At 43.3% G+C, this 25,344-nt stretch overlaps 1 protein-coding gene across 8 annotated transcripts in view; it reads left to right on the forward strand.

Annotated features, from left to right (window-relative positions):
* Positions 1–25,344, forward strand: part of FN1 (fibronectin 1) — a 160,988-nt gene that overhangs the window by 24,899 nt on the left and 110,745 nt on the right. For 7 of the 8 annotated variants that reach the window (XM_086956347.1, XM_086956348.1, XM_086956350.1 and 4 more), the window contains exons 3-12: positions 5,896–6,033; positions 7,223–7,354; positions 8,078–8,215; positions 9,402–9,560; positions 10,069–10,260; positions 11,368–11,547; positions 12,344–12,520; positions 12,656–12,808; positions 13,328–13,456; positions 14,851–14,994. In XM_086956347.1, coding sequence (XP_086812473.1) covers positions 5,896–6,033; positions 7,223–7,354; positions 8,078–8,215; positions 9,402–9,560; positions 10,069–10,260; positions 11,368–11,547; positions 12,344–12,520; positions 12,656–12,808; positions 13,328–13,456; positions 14,851–14,994 — 1,542 coding nt within the window. The remainder of the gene's footprint in view (positions 1–5,895; positions 6,034–7,222; positions 7,355–8,077; positions 8,216–9,401; positions 9,561–10,068; positions 10,261–11,367; positions 11,548–12,343; positions 12,521–12,655; positions 12,809–13,327; positions 13,457–14,850; positions 14,995–25,344) is intronic. The other variant, XM_086956349.1, reaches the window with a different exon arrangement.

The following is a 25,344-nucleotide window of genomic DNA, read 5'->3' on the forward strand; positions in this document are numbered from 1 at the left end:
ACAAATACTTTAAGTACTATCCATATGAACATGATTTTAATTTTTTTTTCTCTTCTCGGAGAGCACAAAATGTAGTTTTGAAAGACCTTTTGCGGTGGGCTTACCAAGAACCGATGGTGGGCTTAAAGCTCGCCCCTTGACTGGCTTGATCACTCTTGATGTCTTACTTCATAATCCAGTGCTTTCCTGTGCCACTGCTTCCCATTTTGAGCATAGTTTCTTTACCATCCTCTTGACTGGCTGATGTTCGTTTGTACTTCCAATGCTCTTTTATGGCTTTTTTTCTTCTTCTTTCTAGTTCAGCACTCGGTGTGCATGTGTTCCACCTATTCCCCCTTGTAGGGCTTCTCCGCCCCCCCACACCCAGGTCATGTTTTGACCACAAAACGGGTTGACAAAGTGGGGCTTAACAGATAAGTGTTAAGATGGTGGTGTTTTTTTTAATACCCCAGGGCAGGGGTGACTCGGTCATTGGTGAAGGGCAGGGGGCATTCGGTACTGCAATTGTCCCTGGCCCTAGGGGGTACCCTGTGATACGCCAGTTTGGGGGGGAGGGGGGGGGGTTTGGATGTAGTTTGGCTGTGCCAGGGTACCAAGGTATGGCCTGGTTGCCCAGGCTAATTTCCCCTTTCCCTCCCCCACCACCCATTGGGAGCCAGGCGGTGTCCCTTTACTGGATTGCTCTGGCATGATTCTTTTTTTGGGGGGGCAGCTGCCTTACTGGCGCTAGCTCCCTCTATCTTGAGGGAGTGGAGAGGTTGACTTATAACTATGCCATTAGGAACCGGGAGGTGGTCAATCAGGACTCCTAAGAGTGTGAGAATATGCGAGAAGGAGATCAGATGTACTAGTAAAAAGTTGGCTGTATTAAATTGTATGAATTTTTGTAAACCTATGGAAATGTTATTTATTTTATTTCAAAATTTTATATAGCGCGAACAAGATCTTTGCAGATATCAGAGCGCTTTACAGGACATGGGGTGATAGCATAATAGTAGGTAATAGTTGAGGTAGTTAGGTACGATATGCATAGTTACATTGGTAGGTCAAAATACAAGAGGTAGTTCATAGTTGAGGTAGTGTAGGTAGAAGGTGCAAAGTCTAACAGGTACGCCAATAATATGAGAGTACATAAAGAGGGAGCATATACTTGTTTAAGCGTGCTTAAACTACTTTTGTAAATAGCATAGAGGTAGGCATAGTTGAGGTAGGAGAGTACAGGGTGCATAGTCACGCAGGAGAATCAGTAAAATAACAGTAGGTAATATTTGAAGTGGTGTAGGTAAAGTGTGCAAAGTCAGATAGGTACTTCAATAATATAAAATAATATAAACCGAGAGGGAACGTATATAATCAAGTGAATCGATATACAAGTAATACAAATAGGCCAAGGGGTCAGGAAGGTAGTACAACGCGGAGTCCTGGAAGTACAGAATATAGTTCATGTGTATTTAGCCATAAGGATCGCTTTTACTTTTTTCTTAAAAAGTTTGTTGGAGTTGAGCCTGGTTTCAGGAGGGAGTGAGTTCCAGATCCTGGGCGCCATTCCTGAGAAGGAGCGTTTATAGGTTTTTACCTTCCGAAATCTTCGAGGCTTCAGCAGAAGATTGTTTGTGCTTCTAGTAGTTCTAGAACCGCCCGAAATTGTCAGCATTTGAGAGAGGTAGGCAGGTGAGTTCATGTGTATAGCCTTGTGTGACATGCAGGCGATTTTCAGATGTATTCTGGCTTCAAAAGGTAGCCAGTTCAGGGATTCAAAGTCAGGGGAGATATGCAAGTTTTTTTGAGCCAGTGATGAGTCTCGCTGCAGCGTTAAGGGAAGCTCTTAGGGGTGCCGTTGTGGTAATGGGGAGCCCACAGAGCGCGATGCTGCCGTATTCTTTGTGCGGGATGACTATAGATTGTACTGCAGTTTGAAAGTCTTTGGCTGGCAGGAAGGGTTTGAGCTTTCTCAAGGTATTGATTTGGAAGTTCGCTCCTTTAGTTGCCTTGCTGATGTGCTGCTGCATGTTGAGATTGGAGTCAAGTGTTATGCCTAAAGATTTTGCTGAGTCAACGATGGTAGGTTGTACATTGAGAGCGGTTAGGTGCTTGAGCCAAGTTTGAGCCGTGGAGATTTTTGCGGGCGGTGAGATCAGGAGGAACCCAGTCTTCATCGCATTGAGTTTGAGGTGATTCTCTGCAAGCCAGGATTGGGTGTTTCTGATCGTGGAATTCAGAAGCAAGATGTCCTTGGGGAATTGTATTTTGAGATAGTTGGGTGTCGTCGGCATACATGTGAAAGTGAACATTGGATGCTTGTAACAGAGAAGTGAGGGGTTCCAGTGTAGGGGAGAGGGTGGAGCCTTGAGGGACGCCTAACGATACAGGTACCGCGGAGGACATAAGGTTGTTCCTTTTGAATCGCTGAGACCGGTTGTGTAGAAAGGAAGTGAACCACTTGAGGACAGTCCCAGATATACCCATTCTTGTGTTTAATAGTTCGAGTAGGTTCTCATGTTTAACTGTGTCGAATGCTGAAGAGAGATCAAGAAGGATGAGGAGGCAGGTATCATTTTGGTCTAGGATTTGGAGGGCGTCGTCAACTATGGGAGTCATAGCCATTTCGGTACTGTGCCCTGCTCGGAAACCTGATTGAGGGTTGAGGAGATCAAAATTATTTATGTCATTAGTTAGTTGTAGCTGTATGCATTTTTGCAACAGTTTAGCGAGCGTGGGAATATTTGTAATGGGACGGTAATTGTTTAGATCAGTGGGATCTGCTGTTGGTTTTTTTAGTAACGGTGTGACTTGTCCCACTTTGAGGGCGTTAGGGATGGATCCCTGTTGAAGGGAGCTATTGATGATCTTAGTCCAAAGTGGGAGGAGCGACGGGGTGAAGACTTTTAAAGCGTTAGCTGGAAGGGGGTCAGAGGTGATTGGATGGTTTCAGGGTGCTGAGCAGTCTGCCAATTTCTTCTTCGGAGTAGGTGCCAAAGGATGACCATGTAGCATTGTTCTTTGGTTCAGACGGTGCTGTGTGTTGGGGGTTGGAGTAAAGGATAGCGTCATTGAGGAGATTGTTTCTTGTTGTCGGTTTTTTTGTTAAAGAAAGCCGAGAAGTCTTCACAGGAAGGTGTAACGCCCCTGGTGCTGAGTGTCTGGGGTTGTTCTTTGGATTGTGTTCTGATTAGCTCAAACAGTTTTCTTGGGCGGTTTTTTGCTTGGGCGAGCTGGAGGCTGAAGAAATCTCTTTGCGCGTTTTATTTTCCTGAAGTAGGCGTTTCTCTGTTTTTTCAAAGTTTTTAGGTGCAGTGCAGAGGGGGCTGATCTCCATGTGCGCTCTGCCATTCGCATGGCCCGTCTATCTTCATTGAGGCTCCCATCATACCATGGGTTGGATATCTTGGACGCAACTCTTTTCAGTTGCATCGGTGCAGCCTCATCGATTATTGTGGTCATAGCATTGAAATAATGGTCAGTCAGCAGTTGAACGTCCGTAACACCGGACGGAGGAAGTAAGAGATTGTGGCTGTTAGGCGGTAAGGAGTTTAGGTTGAGTTTCTTCATGTCTCTTTTCCAAACTTTGGGCTTGGCGTGTTGAGCTGGGTTAAGTTTAACTTTTTCATTGATGAAGGAGATAATATGATGATCTGACCAGTCACAAGGTTGGATTGTCTCAAGTTGAATAGAGTCCTCTTTGGAGATGATGAGGTCAAGGATAGAGCCTTTCTCATGGGTCAGGCTATTGCAAATTTGGGTGAGATCAAGGGCGTCGAGGACATTTTTGAGGCTATTCACCACTGAGTCACAGCGATCATTCCAGTGGAGATTGTAGTCGCCAAGGAAAATTTGAGTGTTTTGCCGTCCTGAGTTGGTTGAGATTAAGTCCATGAGTTGGTGGGAGAAGGAGAGCTTGTCCCCAGGTGGGTGGTATATGATGTGTAGTGAGCATACCGATTTGCTTTCGCTGATGACATCAAGGCAGAGGTATTCACAAAAGGTAAGAGAGGGTACGGACGCTTAAATAACTGAGAGGTTGCTTCTATAGATACAAGCAATTCCACAGCCTGTCTTTTTGGACCTGTCCAGTCTACTGATACTGTAGTTGGGAATATGAAGCCAACTGCTGAATTTTAATGTCGTGTTTATGGAGTGTAATAAATATGGCCAGAATAGGTACATTCTCAAAATGCAAACCTGGTTGTCTGTTGTGGTTTCATGATTGGTGCAGCTGTAATGTTCTGGTATGGGGAGGGCAATTTCAGTTTTCCTTCTTCTGCACACCGGTCTTGTGGTGGTCCCTCACCTGTAGATATTGGGAAATTTGTCAGGCCAATTTTTTAAATTTTTTTTATTTCCCCTGCACCAATTACTGTAACCACACTCTATATAAAGTTAGGTTGCAAGTAGGCATGGGCGAATTTTGCGAATCTCGCGTTCGCGAATTTTGCGGATTTGCGAACTCGCAATCCGCAAATTCTCGCGAATTTTGCGGATTTTTTTTTTGTGTTCGCGCGGGTTTCTGCCAGTTCGCGAGGGTTTTGTACAATTTCGCAAACGCGAACTTACCTGTCGGGTCGCAAGTTTTGCGAACTTGTTGTTTCTACGTGTCCAGCCTGTTTGGGACACTTCTTCATCACTGCCACTCTCTGTCACCACTGCCACTCTCTGACTACTCATGCCACCCTCTGGTCTACCCATGCCACCCTCTGTTTCATCACAGGTCACAGCACCCTCTGGTTGTCCAGTGTACATTATTGTGGCAAAGCAAAGCCCACCATCCCTGCCTCAAGTGACCTGAATTAATTTGGGGCTGATTAATGTGTCACAGAATATTTTTTTAGCTGGCACCTGCTTCCTTAGTGCTTCCTGATTAGTGATCTTTTGCACTTGCTAAGTGCTTTCATTGTTGCAAAATTAGTTACAACACCTGCCCTGCCCCAACTGACAATGAATTAGGGGCTTATTAATGTGTCACTGGCTTTGAACTTCCAGCCTGGCTTCTGCTTGTCTGCCTTAGCTGTAATTCAGGACCTTTGTGTAACTATTCTGAGGGTCAGAGCAGGGTCACATAATAGTTGCAAGTAGGCAACTGAACTCTGGAGGGGCCCCTCAGGAAGCACTACAGGAAATGGCTATTAATGATGAGCTTGAACTTTTGAACCTGGTAAGTAGTTTCAGTTTTGCTAAGATCGTATTTCTGCAATTTAGCGCTTATTCGCGGGGCGCGAAGTTGAACTGGGAAGCCGCGAACTCACGCGAACAGTGCGAGCAAGCCATAAAATCCGCTGCTCGCGGATTTTGCGGGAAATTCGCGGATTGCGAATTTACCGAAAATCCGCGAGCGGAACGGATTATCCGCCCATACTTAGTTGCAAGTCTAACCTTCTTTCAATTATTCAAGGCCAGTTTTGGTGTAAATGTTTTATGGGCATGGTTTGTTCCTTATTTGTTCTGTTAAGCTATATAGTTTTCATAATTTTTCTTCTGTTGCATAGTTTGTTGGTCACACCCTTTTGCTTTTGTTTGAAAATCCCCATTGTTATTGAAGTCTGCGTTTAAATTGTACTAGATGTATGACGATAAAATATGTGCTAAATACACTACGGGTAGGGTGGGGGCATAAACAAAACACCTGTATTTATAAAGCTCCTGTTCACCCGTGGGCATCTTGGCACATAATATCAGATATTTGTTACTCCACTGTACACATCTTATCAACTTCAGGAGGATGAAAGGCTGAGTGAACCAGCCAGGATTTTAACCTGTGACCATTAAGTCGAACTTCTGCCCCTACAGTGGACTCATTAGTCCGCTAAGCCACCAGACCCTGCTCAACCCCGATCTGGGTAAATTGAAGTTTTTATGATCCTGATTAATTGTAATAAAGTATGGATTTTTTTCTCCTTCCAGCTGAAGAGACTTGCTTTGACAAATACACTGGACTGAATTACCGGGTAGGAGATACGTACGAACGCCCCAAGGACAACATGATCTGGGACTGTACCTGCATTGGGGCAGGGCGAGGTCGGATCAGCTGCACAATTGCAAGTATGTACCCCTGGTTCCTCCCTGTGTTACCCTGTTTGTATCGCTTAGCACTGCCAGAGTATCATCTGAGTTCTTCCAGGACTTGCTCGCACCACCAGCAAATTGGACCAACTAGGCTGGTATTGTAGCCTGTTGTGAGAAAGGACCATGTTGTTAGTGTGAAGAGTAGATGTATTGATTGGTCGAAGTGCTGTGAATTTCAAAACGAGGATGCACTCCATCTGTTCCATTACTTACTGTTCGCATGAAGCAATGAAGACCTTTGCAGTCTCCTTTCCTGTCTTTCTGTGATCCGATTACTTAAGCTGTATTACTGACTGGTTCCAAAGCTAAAGCCACTAAAACAAGAGTGTGTAGGGCCTAGGGTGAAGAATACGTTATTAGTAGAGAATCCCACCACCTAAATATTCTAGTGGTGTTTTCGAGGCATCACCGAGCCAGAAACTTTGCTTAGTAGGTCCAAGCATGGAATATTTTTTTGGTACATTTAGTATATGTTACCATAGATGGTAACCATTCATTAAGATTGACTTGATTCCGAGCTTCTGCTTGCAGCCAAGTCTCATTTCTGAGGTAGTGTATCCATATCCTCAGCCTTTGCATGTCTGGTTTAAAATGACCAAAGATCTAGAAATGGAGGCTTTGCTTTGTGTGAATCTTTTCTACTACACCTTGCTCTTGCCATTTTTCACACCAGGATGAAGGCACCCACTATGGCCTGCTAATTAATGTTCAGTATTCAATAAATGTCAACTTTTATTTATGTAGTTTTAGAGTGTAAACCCGGCCAGATGACAGTACACTAACTTACAACAATCAAGTTAAATTTGAACACTACCACTGAGAAAAAATTGGAAAACAAAAGAGTAAAGTAGACTATGTCGGAGTATAAAGGTTAATAAAACAGACAAAACAATGAACTGAAAGATGTTTCACCAAATAGAGATGGTTAAGCTACTTTGAGTTTCAGGACGAAGGACTCTAAAGATAGCATCCATTAAACTGGACTCCTCGCGGCCAGACTCAAACCATGCTCAAAGCACAATGGCTAGAGTTTGACGTTCATTTAGACTAAATTTGATCTATTTGAGACTCCCAAAAGCAGGAATGTGTGAATTGTCCTACTGTGAAACCTTCACTACTGTTCCTGAAACGGTAAACCAGATTGTCTATTTCTTCACCTCCCTAGATCGCTGCCATGAAGGGGGCCAGTCTTATAAAATTGGTGATACCTGGAGAAGGCCTCATGAGACTGGGGGCTACATGCTGGAGTGTGTGTGCCTAGGCAATGGCAAAGGAGAATGGACCTGTAAACCTGTAGGTAAGTGAATTGTGCCATGGTAAGAAAATGGAAAATGTGTGCACATCTAGTCTTACAATGGCAGACCAGTGTAGTTGACCTCGAACCTCCATCTGCTAGGCGCTGCTCAAACTTTTCCCAGCCATACTTGATACGTGCATTCTACATAACCACTTTCATAATCGCAGGGCTCCTAGATGGGCTCTTAGAGGGGCAAAAATAACAGTTATTATTCACCCAGTCTTTACAGGTGTGTGAGCATGTCCAGAATCTTTGTACTACTTTGAATGTAAAGCCACGATTTTTTTAGGAAGATCTATTGTGGTCCTAATCTTGAGGTCATTATGACCTACGGTTTTCACACTTGTTTTGACTAAAGTCGAAAGAACTCCTAACCTCAGAAAAATATTTCAAATAGGAGTTCAAACAAAATGTCTGTAGTTAGCAAAGTCTGGCGTACTCCCAAAGCATTTACAGCATTTGTTATTGGGTGATATTTCAGATTACCTATTTGTTTACTTTCTGCTCTCGTCTGACGCTTTACACTTTTTTTTTTTCTTTTTATTTAGAAGTTTATTTTGGAGTGGGGGTTGGGGGATGGTATTAAGCTTCAGAAATGCTCCGATACTCTGCAGGGAATTTGCTTGGGAGCAGTTTGTTTTAGACCATGAAGTGCAAAAGTGATTTTACTTAATTTTATGGTACTAAGAAAAATCGAATTTCCTGTTTTCTAATCCCTTATAGCTGAGAGGTGCTACGACAACACGGCTGGTTCATCCTATGTGGTAGGCGAGACATGGGAGAAGCCTTACCAGGGCTGGATGATGGTAGACTGTACCTGTCTGGGCGAGGGAAGTGGACGCATCACCTGCACATCTCGAAGTATGTTGATAGCACGTTCAGGGGCTGAATTTTCAGGAAGTGGAGGTTCCCTTGCCTGTGTGCTCTCCAAGAATAGCGTTCTTCTATCAACCTATACTCTATATTTTTGGCATGGAGTACTGTAAAAACAAATCCATCTCAATAAAATCTCCTTTTAGAATGTATGTCCCAATCTACTTTTATTTAGTTAAAAAGGCAAAGTTGAATACTTGCATTTGTCATGGGTCCAAAGACCTAATTGTGTTTTGCTTCACTGTAATGGACATATGGAGTCTGCCTGATATTACCCAAGTTAGCATTTGAAATAGTGATTGCTCTTTCATAATGTTTGGGTGGGAAGGATTTGGGTGTGGGCTTATTGTTGGTACTGGACTTCTTGTTGTAGTTGGCCTCTCCGTGAAGCAGCATCTTAGCAACACAGTAGCATCCTACCTTTTAAAAATCTGACTTCTTTCAAATGTGATCAGTGCTGACTAGTTAGGGGTCCTCTGTAGTGTTCCCTCAAATTGTGGTTATTGCCTGTAATGTGTGTGCTCATTGTCTGTCTTATCAAGAAGGCTATAAAGTAGAGTTTGAAGGCTTCTTGGTTTGAAGGCTATGCACACAACTAAAAGGGGTGGTATGTGTGTACAATAGGCTTTTAAAATGGACCTGATCATCCCACAAACTTGAAAAATCCCATGGACATAAGTACGTCAGAGGCCTGAGGTCAAGACTGTCCATTGTCCACATGTTGTGTAAACTAATTTTCTTAGAACTGGAAGCTGTGATTCAGGTTGAGTGGCTGGACTTCAATAGCTATAAATAGTTGCCTATAATAAGGTATTCTAATCAAACCAGCTTCTGACAGAGTACAAAACCTGGTTTTGTAATTCAAGATGACCATGGTTGATCCTCCACCTCCCCATTTCCCCCCCCCCCCCTCCCAAGCCTGGCTAGCACTAAACACTACAGTTTATGCTCCTACTCTGGAGTTTGTAGTGTTCATCTTGAGATAAAGCGGTCACTGAGAAATTCCTAACTGTCTTTTTGCTTGTTATTTGCCCATCACACTTGAGGTCTCTTGTTCCCATGTTTTATTTTTAAAGGGATTGTTGACTTTGATTTGTTTCGACTGGATACTTTGAACAGCCTCTTGATACTGTATTTGTGTTTTATGCGTAGTATCTTCTACTTTACTTTACAGACCGGTGTAATGACCAGGATACAAAGACTTCATACAGGATTGGTGACACCTGGAGCAAAACCGATGCCCGAGGGAATCTGCTCCAGTGTATCTGTACAGGGAATGGCCGAGGAGAGTGGAAGTGTGAACGGCATGCCTCCCTCCAGGCTTCTGGCACTGGTAAGGACTGTCTCCCACAGGAGTGGGGAGGTGCAGGGGAGCAGGTGGTTAAAGAGGGAAAGGTGATCTGCGCCAAATGTCTTTGTAGGGACTTTTCAATTTTTGCTGTGGCCATTAAATCCGTATATTACAAATGATGCTTAGTTTTCCCGATCTACTTTCTTTGAAATTATGTGGCTTTTTTGGTGGGGGGGTTAGTATTTGAGGCCGCAGTTAAAATCCCACAAGAGCCATCTATTTAGTTATTGACCACTACCTTTTCTCTGACTTTATTCATTTTGATATCTGTTTGTTCTGCTTTACTTGATCTGTATGGTCTACTGAGTCAATGATTAAATGTACGAGTAAGATGTTTACTTGCTGTTCTTTCTTACTAGATGGAATTTGCTGTTTTCTACAAAGCGACCTGTTGATGCCTTTATTTGATTCTGAAAATGCTCCTGTTTTTATTAAGCAGATCTAGAAATGTATGGTGCGTTTTAATTACCTGTGTTAACCTTCCCACCAGGCTCGGTCTCCAATACATTCACTGAAGTACGGACTGCAATCTACCAGCCGGAGACCCAGTTGGAGCCCTATGGTCACTGTGCCACTGACAACGGCATGCTGTACTCTATCGGTATGCAGTGGATAAAGACCCAAGGCAGCAAACAAATGCTGTGCACTTGCCTGGGGAATGGTGTCAGCTGCAAAGAAATCAGTAAGTTTTAGCGTCTCTTTAGGGAAGTGGTGCATGTCTACACTCTGTGGTATCCGTTCTATCTTGTCCTCTTCCTTAAATGCTCCTGCTCATTATGTATTGTAATTGCATTTATATAGCACTTACTAGCCCTGACGAGGCATCAAAGCGTTTTCCGGAGAGTAGCACACTACTCTGGAATCCAAAAAAGATTTGTGGTGAATTAGTATAGAAAAATATTAAATGCATTTGAAGGATGGACCGTGTGAGTCTTATTTGGATTGAAAAGGATAGTGGAGAGAAAAGTGTGAATGGTCTAGAAAGTTCTCGCCCCTCCACCCCCTGTTTTGGAGTTCATATCAGTAGAAGGTTTGGGAGGAGTAAAAGATGGAGGGGGGGGGGGGGTTGGGGTCGTCTCAAAGTGGATTAGGGGGGAAAATGAGGTTTTGGATGAGTCTTGGAGGGATACTTGAGGGAAGAGTTTTAGATGGGCTTGTTTAGGTGATCTGAATAGTAAGATGTTTGAGATTATGCATGGAGGGGTATAGGAGGGAACAGTCTAGAAATGGTTACTTTTGGGATCATAGTATTGGGATGAGTCAGAGTGGAAGTAGAGGATATATTGAAATAGTTATTTTAGAAATGGAGTAGTGCATTGGAGATGCTAAATTAGGAGTAAAGTAGTCTACAGACAATCCAACTTATGCACAATACCACACTGTTGCTGAAAATGGAGAAAAATAATTACAGGGAAACTATAATTGGACCACTGTTTGTTTTCTGAAAAATTGACCACCCGTGCAACTATATACATACTGATGTCACTTTAGGCAAAGCTTTCAAACTGTTTCAATGTGGCCAAAACTGCACAACTTCAGCCAAGCAGCTATTCAGAACACCCTCACTTTTCCAGGCACTACTAGGTCACAAAGTGATTCTTGCTCCTACAGTCCGGGTGTAGGGCCTATGCCACAGGTTTCATTTATCTCATCTATCACTTGCCATTTGTGATGAGCCAATGACCACTTTGCTTGTGTAATATTTTATGGAGATGAAGCTTGTAGTTGTACTTGCGAAGTCTGACCGCATGAATCCTACAACTTATGAGATTATTTATTTACCTCTCAGCTCCGACTCAAACCTATGGTGGTAATTCCAATGGAGAACCATGTGCCCTACCATTTACATATGGAGGCAAGACTTACTATTCCTGCACCAATGAAGGTCGCCAGGATGGAAAGCTCTGGTGTGGAACAACCTCAAACTTTGAAGAGGACAAGAAGTATTCATACTGCACAGAGCATAATGGTAAGGTATTGCTGAGATCTGGGTGTGAGTTGGAGACGTTTGGTCCTCTGTTATCAGGATTTTGGTATAGAAGTTTAGGTCCTTTAATGAATTTAACAATTGATGTGTGCCCCACCCCCCACAAACTAGTGGTTGGTTACAACCGAAGTTGGTTGATAAAAGGAAATGCTGCTCGATTGCAGGTTAGCGTAAGTAAGCGAGTCTCTGCTTAACTTTGACTTGCATTTTTATTCTATGAAAAATTGCCATTGGGTTAATAAGCAAACGTGTTTACCGCTGTAGCTGTTGGCAACTGAATAACCCTGTGCTCCCGTCAGCAACATTGTTTTTAAATATATAGCTTCTAAAGTCTTTCATATTTATACTAGTGAAATGTGTCCAAAAAGCATCTGTTATTCATGGAGAATATATATTCATCGCCACATACTCAAGAAGGCTTTGCTGCGGCTGCCTTCAGTTTCCTTCTTTGGCTCAAACTCTGAGTGAATAGCTTAAAACACTTCTCAATTATTTCTCGAGTTGGTCCACATGAGAATCTTAGCTGTGTGGATGTATCCTTCCACTTCCTACTGAATTCAAGAGGCATTCTTATATCAAACATATACTTGTCATACATTTAATTTTTTCTTAGTCCTTCACTATTTTCAAAGCATTTTTTTTAATTGTTCACTGCAGCAGACATTTCTTATCGGCGCTAAAGTGCGGACATCAAATCTACTGGTTTTTGTGAATGTTTCTTTGAAGTCTGCATCGCCAACCCCATGCTCTTCTTTCTTCCATGTGGTATTCTTTACAGTTCTGGTCCAGACCCGTGGAGGCAATTCTAACGGGGCCCTCTGCCACTTCCCGTTCCTTTATAACAACCGCAACTACACTGACTGCACCTCGGAAGGGAGAAGGGACAGTATGAAGTGGTGCGGTACCACTCTGAACTATGATGCGGATCAGAAGTTTGGCTTCTGCCCTATGGCAGGTGAGTGCTGCACCCACATCCTTCAAGGGGGCGTGTTATGGGTTTGACCTTAAAGGGCTTCGGGCCCTTCGAGTATGTTTCAGTAGTCGGTTGCAAAGACTGGTGGGTGAATTCTATATATTGTCCCCATTATAGCTCATGAAGAGATTTGCACCACCAACGAAGGAGTGATGTATCGTGTTGGCGATCAGTGGGACAAGCAACATGACCAGGGGCACATGATGAGATGCACCTGTGTGGGGAACGGCCGAGGGGAATGGAACTGCATCGCTTACTCGCAGCTCCGTGGTAATCCACTGTGGCCCTTCTCTGGCTCTTATCCGCTTTATTTTATCTAACCTTTCCTAGATCCAATGTGGTCTCTTTGTGGTATGTTGACTCTACTTTGCCGTTTGCTTGATTTATGTTTGCCTACCCTGGGAATATAGCTCCAGGTGGTATGTGCTGCAGTGTAGGGACTGGGCTACCCTTTCCACACTGGATAGAGACTGCATATCCTCAACCTCGCATGCAGTGTGACCCTGATGCTTTTGGTTGGGTGTCGCCTACAAAAAAATAAAGAAGCCTTTGATTTTTCGGGGTGGGGACAGCGTGTGAAACTGTTCACTTTTGCTAAGCATGTCAACTTGCACCCATCACACGAGGACACGTTGTTGCAGGAGTTCTGTCCTTGGAGTGTACCCGTTCACTTTAGTTCTTGCTGGATGGGGGCGGTTGCAGAATGGAACAGTGAAGTGATGTTCCAGAGAGGTATGGTGTGCAATGTTTGTTCACGTCCTTAATTGTCTATCTTATCTGTGTCCACAGATCAGTGTATCGTAGACGGGACCACCTATGACGTCAACCACACCTTCACAAAGCGACACGAGGAGGGCCACATGATGAACTGCTCGTGCTACGGACAGGGTCGGGGCAGATGGAAGTGCGATGCAATTGGTAAGTGTAAACTCATTTCTATATTTTTTTTTCTGTTTTGATCGGTATAATCGAACAGGCTAATCAAGTGAAAGCACTAACTTTATCCATGCCGGAATGTGTCTTTGTGTAACGAAACCGGTGCTCATGTAGAGCGCTCCAATACATAAGGGTCGTGGTCGCGCTATATAAATCTGCACTAACAAAAACGATTTAAGGTTCTGAGAAGAACACTCATGCCCGAGCACATAAGTGGCCTGTTTTGAAGAAAGTGTTTACGGTAATTCCATGGTCTAATGAACCCTGAAGCTGACCGGCCTCTGACCTTTAACCTTCCTGTACCCATTTGGGCCTCTGACTTGCTTCTGCTCCTTGATGTGCCTTCCACACCTCCATGTTTGCTGGCCTTTATCAGATGCCTCCACCACCCCCTTCCACTGGTTCCTCGGTGTTCCATTGACCTGTAACTAGGTGAGCGATATTCAAATTGTACATAATAGACTTTTAAAAATGCAGTGGTCAGCGACTTTAAAAATGCGGTGTTTGGTGACGCTCAACCATCCGTGAATAGAAGAAAAAAAAACTAAAACCACCCTACAAAGGCACGAGTGACAAAATGAATCGCAGGTAGCAGTTTTCTAATGTAACTTTAGAAAAATCGTGTTACAAAAACACTGATCGCTAAACATGAACTTTAACAAGCATGATCTCTGTTTACTATGGTTCTCTTTAATGTATAACTACAGAAGGCGGATTAGATGGGATCTGTTTGTCCTGCTCTATTTGCGCAGTTTTTTTTTTCGATACATGAAAACCTGGCCGCGTTTGTGCCTGACCACCGCCCAAGCTCTCCACCCCCCCCAACCAGGCTGACCAGTTGATGGTAATCTGCCCATTCAAGAGCCAGTAATCTGTTATGTTCATCTCCCGAAGTTGGTTACATTCGGAGATCCAGGTTCTAAAAACATGTAGTCTGCTCCCTTGGCCGTTTTGGCATCTAATGCTGTTTCTTTTTTTTGGGGGGGGGGGCGCATTTCGGGAAGGGTGTGTAAATCGCATGAACTTGTTTCCTCCAGGTAGGATGACTGCCACTTTACAAACTATCTGACCTGAAGGCTTGTATCCTAGAGTGTATGGAATGCTTTTATAACTAACATAATTTCCTTGTGCATTACTTAAGAGGGAAATTAGGGCAAGGCTGAATTCGAGATCTTTCCATCTTGGTTAAACAAGAATGCCATGTACCAAAGCCACATTGGTTGGTTTGGGGCCTGCTCTGAGCAGAGGTAGTCTCCATAGATCTGTGCTACAGTACACTCCTCAACTAATTATCAGCTCCACCTGTTCCTAATTCGCATCTACTCCTTGTAATGTGAATAACGATAACGTTTGTTAATTCATGCACCTTCTTTTAGACCAGTGCCAAGATTCTGAAACTCGCCAGTTCTACCAAATTGGCGACTCTTGGGAGAAGCATGTCCAAGGAGTGCGCTACCAGTGCTACTGCTATGGCCGGGGAATTGGGGAGTGGCACTGCCAGCCTCTGCAGACCTACCCAGGTGAGACATGAGGGGTGGTTGGTGGGGTGGGGTGGGTGTGGAGGTAGGGAGGGCCACCCTTTTGTGGGAGCCATGCTTCAAAACCTATGTGCTCATAATATGTGCTGAAGTGGCCCATCTGGTTAATGCTCATGCTGAATACATATTTAATTTTAAGGTCTTTCGTTCGAATCGTGTTGAGACAAAATCTACCTTTTTATCTATCAGATTTTAACAATTTAACCTATCCAGAAGTGGGCCAGGGAGAGAATTATGACTTTTTAAATTTTATTTCAAAGGTAGCTTCTTCGGGCAGTATGTCTCTTGTTAACAGAACTATTGTATACAGTAATCGTACTGCACTTTGGATCAGCCTATTTCTCAGGATTGCCTTTCTTCCCTTATTTGCTTGCTTCTTACTCTTTTTGAGATTGCCAATCCTTAGGAGCCTAGCTGTTCTACTGTGTTTATGCTTCAAATAGTTGTATCCTTCAATTGTATACATTCAGAACTGCTTTTCGGGTCTCCTATGAACAGCTTTTAGCAATCTGCTGCAGACCTATTGTGTGAATACTAGAGGTGGGCGAGCCAATTAATAACAGAGGGCTGAGCTAGAGCCAACCCTGGAAATATTTTCCTTGTAAGCAATTATATAAAAAACCCTTCAAAATTAGGGGGGAAAAACACATTTCTTTCACATGCTGCATTTTGACTTGAAGTCATGGTAAATGTTCGGAGCCGTAATGAAGAAAGGGAATTGGTGAAACAAAATGTGCCTAAAATCAGTTTTGGTTAAGTGGGGAAGCTGGGATTAACCTCCGGTTTTCTGGTTTCACTTTTTAAAATAAGGCTCTAAATGGGTATTTTTCTCTCCTTTGTACCTCCAATGTTCATGCTCTGCTTTTTAGCTTTCTGCACAAGGTTGGCAGGAAGGCACCACAAACTCGGCTGGTGGTTCCAAGAGGACTTCGAGCCAGAGCCAGGCATTTGGCGCAAGCCTGGCCCTAACTTGAAGTGGCTCTCAACTCTTTTTGCTATTTCTTTGGTTCATCCTGCTGCTTAGTATTGGCCATAATTTGTTACCAACTTTTGAATGGATGACTTTTAGCCTTCAATGGCTTCACATGAAGGTGTGGAGGTGTGATATTTATTTTTTGGGTGTAGTCGAGACTTTTGTGCAAATTTGACTCGTGTGCCCTTGGATGCTTTCCCAAATTATAACCGCGTAACTTTAAAATTGCTGCCCATTCGTGTAAGATGGCTCCAGTTTTCTTTGTTCCACAAAAGAAGCAATTGCCACGGTTGCTCTACTGCTGTAGCTGTGCATGCAGTGCTCCTGAAGCTGTTGTCCTATGCAAAGCCATTGTATGAGTTTGCTCAGATAGTGAGCTATTTGTGAGGTGGGGCTGCTTCTGTCTGTTTTATTGGATGAGAAGGTGTGCACACGTAACATTTTTGAAGTAGTTTTCATTACTTCATGTTATTGCCATTGCAGTAGGGCATTTTGCTGCACTTGCCAATCTAAAATTGTACCAGCAGATATGCTTTAAAAACTCTGTACAATATCTATAGATCATGGCCCTCCATGCATGAAATAAACCGGTTTAATGTGCTTTCACCTGCCAACTAAAGAGCAGACCGGCCAACACCTCAAGCTATGCCATGCTAACATTTTCTCGACTATGTACTAATTTAAACTACTGGATTAACTGCATTTTGTGAGTCTTTACATCCTGGCTTTAAGCCGCAAGTTCCTTGCTGGTTAGGTTGTGAATCCCTTTTGGTGTCCTCCTTAATGCTGATCTTGAAGCACTGCCCATTCCTGGCAGCTCTGTTCCAGCAGTGCAGGGACTGGTGCCAGCAGTTGGTGAAGAAGCTGCATGCTGCAATATCCACTGGATTTTGGGAGCCTACATTGCATTTTATTTAGGCTGATTTTAAATCCTGCAAGATGTCCAATTGTACAGTGTATATGGCTGATTGCAGATTCTGTGGGATTTTGGATTAAAAGTTTTGGACACTTGGGCCCCCTCTTGTAGACGCCAAACCTGTGGTACTGGATCTTAACCTGGGTGTAGAATCACCACTGGACGGGCCAATGATATATTGTTTAACATGCCCCTCTCCTGTGGTTAGTTTCCAGAGCATTTGGTCTCTGCTCCATCTCGCTCTTCAGCTTGAGTTCCAAAAGAGTGCAGTGGGCACTGACGTGAATGCAGCAGTACTGGAGCCAACCAAATCTGGTTTCCGCACATCAGTCAGCAGCCCCCTATTCTCACTTCCAAACACTGTTCCAACAAAATGTTTGGACTGTGCAATGCAAAGATCTCCCACAATACATTTAATCTACGTTTTGGCAATAACAAAAGAAATGCTTCTCCTAAACTACAAACACTTTATGCAAATTATGCACATCGTTGTGGAGCAGTTCTATTTAAACTACCACAAATATACAGCCACAGACCTGCATACCCACACCACGTGTTCATCACTATTGCACTCAGAATTCTCACCCAGTTAATACCTTTAACACCCGCTGTCCCACCTATAAGCACCCTTTCACAACTTGCACATGTACAAACCACAAACTGCCCCTGTATCGTCCTTTCTCCTCCACACACATGCACTCGCATCCCCTTTCTTGACCCTGTACATTGAACTTGCTATCCTTCGCTCCCAAACCTACAACGAGCTCCACTTTGCATGCTGGAATATATGAAGCCGTAACTAACGCTTACAAAGCATAGGTAGTGTGATTAATCCCCCCACCCCTCACCCCTCACTATTTTAGATATTTTATTTTTGTATGGATAGCCTCATTGTTTGTATAGTGTTTTGGATGGCACGCTTGTTATCCTCTACAACAGAAAGCAATTTCAGTGGCCAGTCTGCCTCTAGCACTGCCGGTGGGCCAACGTCAAAGGACCGCGAGCTGCGGCAATTCCTGTTTGGGGCATTGTTGAGCTCTACCTAGCCCAATGGAGGACGGACGGATTCTTCAATCGCGCGCGGCTACTCCTGAGGGTGCCAGTGCACTTCCGGGTGGAAGAATACTAGTCTATGACGTTTGCTGTGCATTACTGAAGAGGGTGGATTCACCGAATAGTCTATGCACGAAATTACAAGGGTCGGAGGAGAATGCATTGCGCCACTCGAAACTTGCACTTTCTATGCACACGATGAATTGAGGCCTCCCGTTAGTTAATGGATCAGAATTACATCATTTGATTCGGTATTGGACAGCTGCTTGTTCGTGCACCGGGCTGAATATCCGTGTAAAAGTTGATTTGCCCAGGCGTGTAACGTCCCAGTGGGAGTAACTGGTTTGTAACTATTACACAAACTATTTCCAGAGGCAACCCCGCCCCCCATCCGCCATCTAAAGTAACCCAATACTTGAGTGCGATGTCGTCGAAAGGGCTCTTTCATTGCCTTCCATTAGTACCTTCAGAGGGGGGTCCTTTTGATCCCCGTCAAGCTCCTCCTCATGTCACATAAACGCACTGACCTCGGCAGGTGGTAAATGACGGGCCCAGCTTCTCCTTCCTGTCAGGGAACCTTTATTTCCCGTCCCCGTTGTTTTAGTGGTGCCTCAAATTCGAAGGCGGCGGTATTTACTGGATCGTCTCGTCACTCCCAGCTCCCCGACCAGGCTTCCTGTGTTAAACAGCGCCTGAAGTGCTAATCTGTCTCCCTGCAGTGTGGCTGTTGACCCACGGGGGATAATCCGGCTGCCACAGGAGAACTTTAATCAACCCCGGACAGCTGAAGGGATGTAGTTTTCCCCGTCTTGATTGACAGTTGCGCTGTCTGCAAAACATGTTACCGATCTTTATATATAATGTAGGGGGTTGACTATACACGGATATTATCAATTCCAATTCCTGCGCTTTATCGGCTATTAGTTTATTTGTATTCCACCGTCCAGGAAATGCTTATCTTGGATTGGTCAAGGGACAAGCAAATAGACCTGATTCAGGCGGGAGACTACCGATTTTTCAAGCCAAAAGGCTTTATTTCAGCTGACTCCCGCCTGAAATTGCATTGTCTACTATAGAAGTCAATTGGGAATTTTTCATTCTCCCGATTTAATTTTTTTTATTGTAAATCTGCCATGTCCCTGTCCTAAAAAGTTGGCATGTATGCTATTACGTTTTACAGTATAACCCATTGCTACTTTGTTTGCCAGATTACTTTGTCTCTGACGTGCATTCTATGCTCAGCATTTTTTTGCTATTCTCCCCCCCCCCCTCCCCCGACCATAAACAGCACCTTAAGTCACGTGGCTTTGTGCAAGAATGTCCTAACTAGTTTGGCTTAATTCCCAATGTTCTGACCTAATTTAACATATTCCGAGGTGGCGGTAAATCTAGTGCAGTCGTGCACAGAGAAATCTATTCGAACCTATGGAACAGTACTCTCGAGTTGAGGAATCAACTTTTGCATAATGAGCATGTGCATTATTCTTTGAAACTTGTGTAGATTAAACCCAATAATTAAAAAGCAATTGACTACTGAAATCCCTCATTCTTTCCAGTCACTTTACTAACTATCAGTGGTGGTGGTGGTGGGTGGTAGTAGGTGACCAGGAGAATACTTGTTTTTACTATAACACAAAATCCAATAATTGAGTGTCTTGGCACTTTGTGCTCACCTAAGCAGTTATTATACATATATGTCTATGGATCTTTTCCATGGGAGGAAAAAGATGAGGGTTCAAATGACAGCACACCAATTAAAATCTCTCAATGTATTGAAAGTCCTCACCTTGCTGAAGATATTTACAATCTGCCAGAAAGGAGCTCACCTTGGAAGAACGAATGGACTACATGCAGAATTCTATGCTCCAGAATGCTCATGTGTAAATGATGGCTGCACCGATGTGGGGCATACCTGGTCCTGTTGCACTTGCACCTACATGGTCCGGTGACATAATGGACTCTTGAAAACCAGGACTAACGAAAGGTTAAGTACACACACCAGAGTGACCACATGTCAAAACCCTGCCAGAGCAATGACTTTGTAGACCCACCCCCACCACCTGCCATCAATTTATTGCGATGTGGTGGGGAAAGAGGGCCATGTTGATTAGAGTGCAGACTGGTATTGTTTGAAATCTTCCATTGAGCCGGTCTCAGGATAGCTGACTGAAGCAGTGACTTCAAAGCACCTAATAATGAGAATTATAGCCCCTGTGTCCACATTCTTGATCCGACCCCCAGTTTATCGCAAACAGCACATTAAGAACATTTGTCCTTGATTCACTTCAGAGGAAAGCAGCAAAAACCTACTTCCTTTAATCACTTCGGGTGTGGAATTAACCTCACTCTTTGTATCTGCTGTTCTTTTGGTTGGGGGTTGTGGTCTCCAACTGTATGCTAATCAAAAAGTTTCCACTTCATAACTCTTATCCCTGCACTTCACTTGCATATACATGCAGTAGAAGTGTGCGTAGGCATGTACCATTGACCAGAGACCCAGGGTGTTAAATGATGATCGCCTCTGAGTAAGGCCAAAGACCTGCTTACAGAGGAAAATCGTGAAGTCAGCTAATTCAAACCATGTGTCTGCCACCTTTGCTCAAGGATGCAGTGTTTGGGTGTGGACTCTTAGGGCCAGATGTAGGTAAGTAACATTTACCGAATCTTAATTACCGAAAATTACCGAATTTTACCGATTCAGTAATTAAGATTCGGTAAATGTGAGGGGTTGGTATGTAGGGAATCCAGATGTTCCCTTTTACCGAATCGGTAAAATTCGGTATTTACCGATTCGGTAAATACCGAATTGGTAAAGCCTATTGATTCCTATGAGCTTCAAAGCCCATAGGAATCAATAGGCTTTACCGATTCGGTATTTACCGAATCGGTAAATACCGAATTTCACAAGGGTGCAGGGGGTGTCACTTTGACACCCCCTGGCACCCCCTAAACAGGCGTGGGTGCCATGTGGCAGGCATACCTGCCCTAAGGGCAGGTCTGCCTGTCACATGGCATAGGTGTGCATGCACACATGTGCATGCACACTGGAATCGGTATTTTACCATGGATTTGTTTTCCATGGTAAAATACCGATTCTGTAAGCCATGTGCAGGAGGTACATTGCCTACCTACATTGCATTTTCGGTAATTTTACCGAATCGGTAAATATTACCGAATCGGTAATTATTTTACCGATTCGGTACATATTACCGAATCGGTAAATTTACCGATTCGGTAATGATACCGATTCGGTAAAATTACCGAAAATGTGCCCCTACATCTCAATAGCCCTTTACCGATCGGAAACGGCCGAAAATCGGTATTTTCGGCCGATTCCGATCGGTAAAGGGCTACCTACATCTGGCCCTTAGTTTGAAATTTATATATTTTCCCAAGAACCAAATTCCGTGGCTTTCCCTTTTGGATTTTATTACTTATGTGATTTATTCCAGTAAATACCTGGATAAGCATCAGATGTGAATACTTATCAGTTTTTGGGGACCATTTCGTACAAGTGCCACAAATGGTTGGGGTTTTGTAGATGAAGACCTCTGGTGTTGGTTGTGTTGTAAAGGGCAGGGTGAGGTTAGTCCCAAGGGTCGTGTCATGTTCGATATTCTTGTAGAGCGCACTTATCACCGGAAGGTCTCAAGGCACTTGCAGCAAGAGACATTAAACCTAAAACCTGACAGAATGATTATTTAAGAAAGGGCAAGGTTTTAACCCCTTCGATGCTGATGACGAGCTCAGCTCGTCATCAGCCACGGTGGTCGTGTGCTGATGACGAGCTGAGCTAGTCATGAATATATGGCATCAAGGATTTTCCAGCACAGGGGAAAAATAACCACAGCAGCCAAGGTGTTAAGCTTTTTACAAAAGCATTTGTGGTCCACTATGGATAAGAGGTGTGATGGGAATTTATTCCATAGCATGGGGGCAAGGTAGGAAAAACAGCCACCAGTACGGGACAGATTAACGTGAGGCTGAACAAGATATGATTTAGTACTGGAACTTAGCAATCTTTTTTTAGTATGTACCGTTATAGAAATTGTTTTGCTAGGTAATTAGGGCCGGTGTCGTACATTATCTTGTGTGTGAGGTTTAATATTTTAAAATGACTTCTTTGTCGCACTTTAAGCCAGTGAAGAGTTTTGAATTTGGAACTGAAGGGGATTTAGGAGGAAGATTAAGAACCAGTCTGGCCACATTATTCTGAAGGGTCTGAAGCTTGGAAAGCAGATCTTCATTAAGTGCTGTGAACCGGGCATTGTCCTAATCAAGACGGCTGATGACTAGACCCTGCACTAAAGGATTCCTTGCTTCAATAGGTAGCCATTTAAAGATTTTGTCGAGGTTGTGCATGATCCTATAGCAGACCCCTAAACCTGGTTAACATGAGTTTTCATGGACGGAGTACTGTCTATGGTAATTCCAAGGTTGCATACTGCAGACTTAGGAGAGGGACATGAGCCTGATTCCGAAGGCCACCAATCTTGTGCCCAGAATTCCTCTGCTTTACCAAATAAAATCTCAGTTTTGCTGCCTTAAGTTGTAATTTATTTCTGCTTATCCAGTTGTTAATATGGATCATACAACTCTTGAAACGAGAGTGTGCTGGCGTAATCGAAACCACCAGTGACAAGCAGTTCGGTTTCATGGGCATAAGACAGTTTCAAAACCGTACCATCTGATATTGGCTAGAGGTGTTAGATACAAATTAAACCGCATGGGGCTGAGAATAGAGCCCTGTGGGACCCCAAGAGTGACTGGACGATTGCATAAGATTAATGAGTCTACAAGAACGGTGGTAAAGTGGTCTGCCAGATAACTCTCAAACCAGTCCAATACCTTCCCTCTAACATCCACCTCCCACAGTCAATGTTTCAAAATACTGTGGGAGATAGTATCGAAAGCTGCAGACAAGCGAAGGAGAACCAGAATTGCTGGTTTCCCCTGTCCAATGTGAGCCTGATGTCCATCTCAATGACTGCAGTCTCCGTACCATGGGTGGCCCGGAAGCCAGATTGTGAGGAGTCCAGGAGACTGTGGTTCTCTAGGTAGGCAGTGAGCCGTTTGACGGTGAAGGGTGGGTAAAGCAAGAACAAATACAGAATGGAAGTATTTGAATTCTTGATTGGCTAGAGTTCGTAGAGCTTCAGTTACGGTTGTGTGGGGACTCTTACTGGAATAAACTAGGTCTTGTCTTGCTCCATTCTCTGGTATCAAACCACCTCATTGTTGCAAAACATTCTTCCAGTCATCTCAACTATCCAAAGTTTTCTTCTTGGCAGACCAGTCTTTAACATGCCCAGACATCTTAATCACCCAGTCATTTGCTGCTAGTTCTGCAGGGCCTTGGCCTTTTGTGCTAACATGGCATTTGAGTGACCTTAATTACCCACTGGTTGGTGTATTCGGCTCTAAAACAAAAGAAGAAATTCTTTTGTACTGCAGTTTAACAGGCTTTCACAAAAAAATGTGACTTCCAGTTGAATGAATGATTAAAAAAAATGTAATTGGAGCAGAATTTAAAGCAATACTAAAGTGTGAGCAGGGTAAAGAGACGACGTCTATTATAATAAGCATGTATTTGAGGACATCAGAGGTTACCTTGTAGTGTGTGACAAGTCAGGGTTGTGAGCTTGGGGTTGCACATTGAGTTGAAGTCACAACAGACCTAGGAAAATTGATCTTGCAATTTAACAGTTGAGTGTCCATGGAAAGGGTGGATCACTTATGTTCTTCAGCAATATGGCATTGGGGAAACCATTTGAAGGGATACTGGCAGCTGTTTGTTAATGAACAAATCCACATCTGACATCAGTTCAGTTGGCTGGCTCCTAACTGCTTGATTTGATTCGTGGAACACACTAGGTGCTCTTATGTGAACATTGCAGCATGCAGGTTCACTAAACTCTCGTTCTACAAACTAAAGTCCATTGACGCTTGAAGGTCACACAATCGCTCTTGTGCCAAGTCCCAAAGGTCTCCCAACACTGCATGAAGTGTTTGCTCCTTTTGCTGTAGATCAGTTACTTTGTGAATAAAGACGAGTCATTTATTTGATGCATAGTTAATTGAAACCATTGCATACATGTGCACAATTGTTCAAAGAAATGAACTATGTTACCTGGTGTGCAAGTTAATGTGACCATGGCCTTTTAAATGTCGTTAAATATAGCCTTCAATTTTTTTTTTTTACCAGGTATACACAAGAACTTAACAAAACATGCATTATGACTACTGTTGATCACATTGAGGGATGCTATCACAGCTTGTCTGCAAAAACGTATGCCCATTGAATTAAATGATTGACTTAGTAGGGCTCTTCTCTCACTGACTAAAGCCGAACAAAAGCAAGTAACATGGACTATTTTCTGTTTGGTCCCGTTCCCTACAGGTGTTGCTCAACCTTGGTTTGGAGCACCATGTTGGAATGAAGTTCTAATGGCGAGCTCACCTCAAATGATCTAGGATAAACTAGTTTATCGCCTGTACCATGAGAGGTTGGCTGAGTGTAGAATAATTGTTTCTCATTCATCTGTGTGATAACTTTGCCAACACCTTATTTATTTTTTGTCATGGATGAACAAGAGGGCCCGCAAATTTTTTTAAATGTATTGAAGGAAACCGGAGTGGACCTTAGCTTTTTTTTTTTGTAAGATATTGAGAGATTCTTTGAGGAATGTGCAACAGTGTTTTATCGTTCAAATTTGTGATTCCTAGCCAGATTAAATGATCAGGGTGTTTTTGTTTTGAATATAAACACCTTCTCGTAAATGACTCTTGACTTGCTATCGTTTGATTTATATCAGTGTCTAAACTAAAATTGACATGACCGCATAGTGCAAACTTGCGTTTTTAGGACAACTTTAAACTTTGTACAATTTGATTAGAGCTGGACTGAATCTAACTTGAATAAATGTTTGGGGACCAACAAAATAGCATTTAAAATTTTTTCATGTGACATTCCCTAAACTTTGAGTACACTGAAGATCGACATGTGGTCTTCTGGTAAGTCGGATATGTTCGAGAAGCTGTCTCTTGGTGAGATACTTCTGTATGAATCAGTTAGTATTTCACAAGGGAATTTTTATTTTTTGTGTGCGAAGTACACCGGTTAAGTTATGCAAAACGTTCACTGCTGTAGTTGAGATTTCGTACAGGACTACTATCAACGCTTCGGTTTATTGACGTTTTTGAACAATATCGTATTCTTCTATTTGCATTTTTTTATTTTTAACAATGTGTGACTTCTTGGTGCGTTTCCTGCAATAACTTTGGGGCAGTGCCGCATTTTAATCTTTTTATTTATTCAAATATGCTTATGTCGCGACACTAAGTTGTCGTGATAACTTTGTAGTATCATTGGTGAGAAAGGGGTGTTTCC

The sequence above is a fragment of the Lissotriton vulgaris genome, chromosome 2_1 (assembly GCF_964263255.1).
Source record: "Lissotriton vulgaris chromosome 2_1, aLisVul1.2, whole genome shotgun sequence".
Classification (NCBI taxonomy): domain Eukaryota; kingdom Metazoa; phylum Chordata; class Amphibia; order Caudata; family Salamandridae; genus Lissotriton; species Lissotriton vulgaris.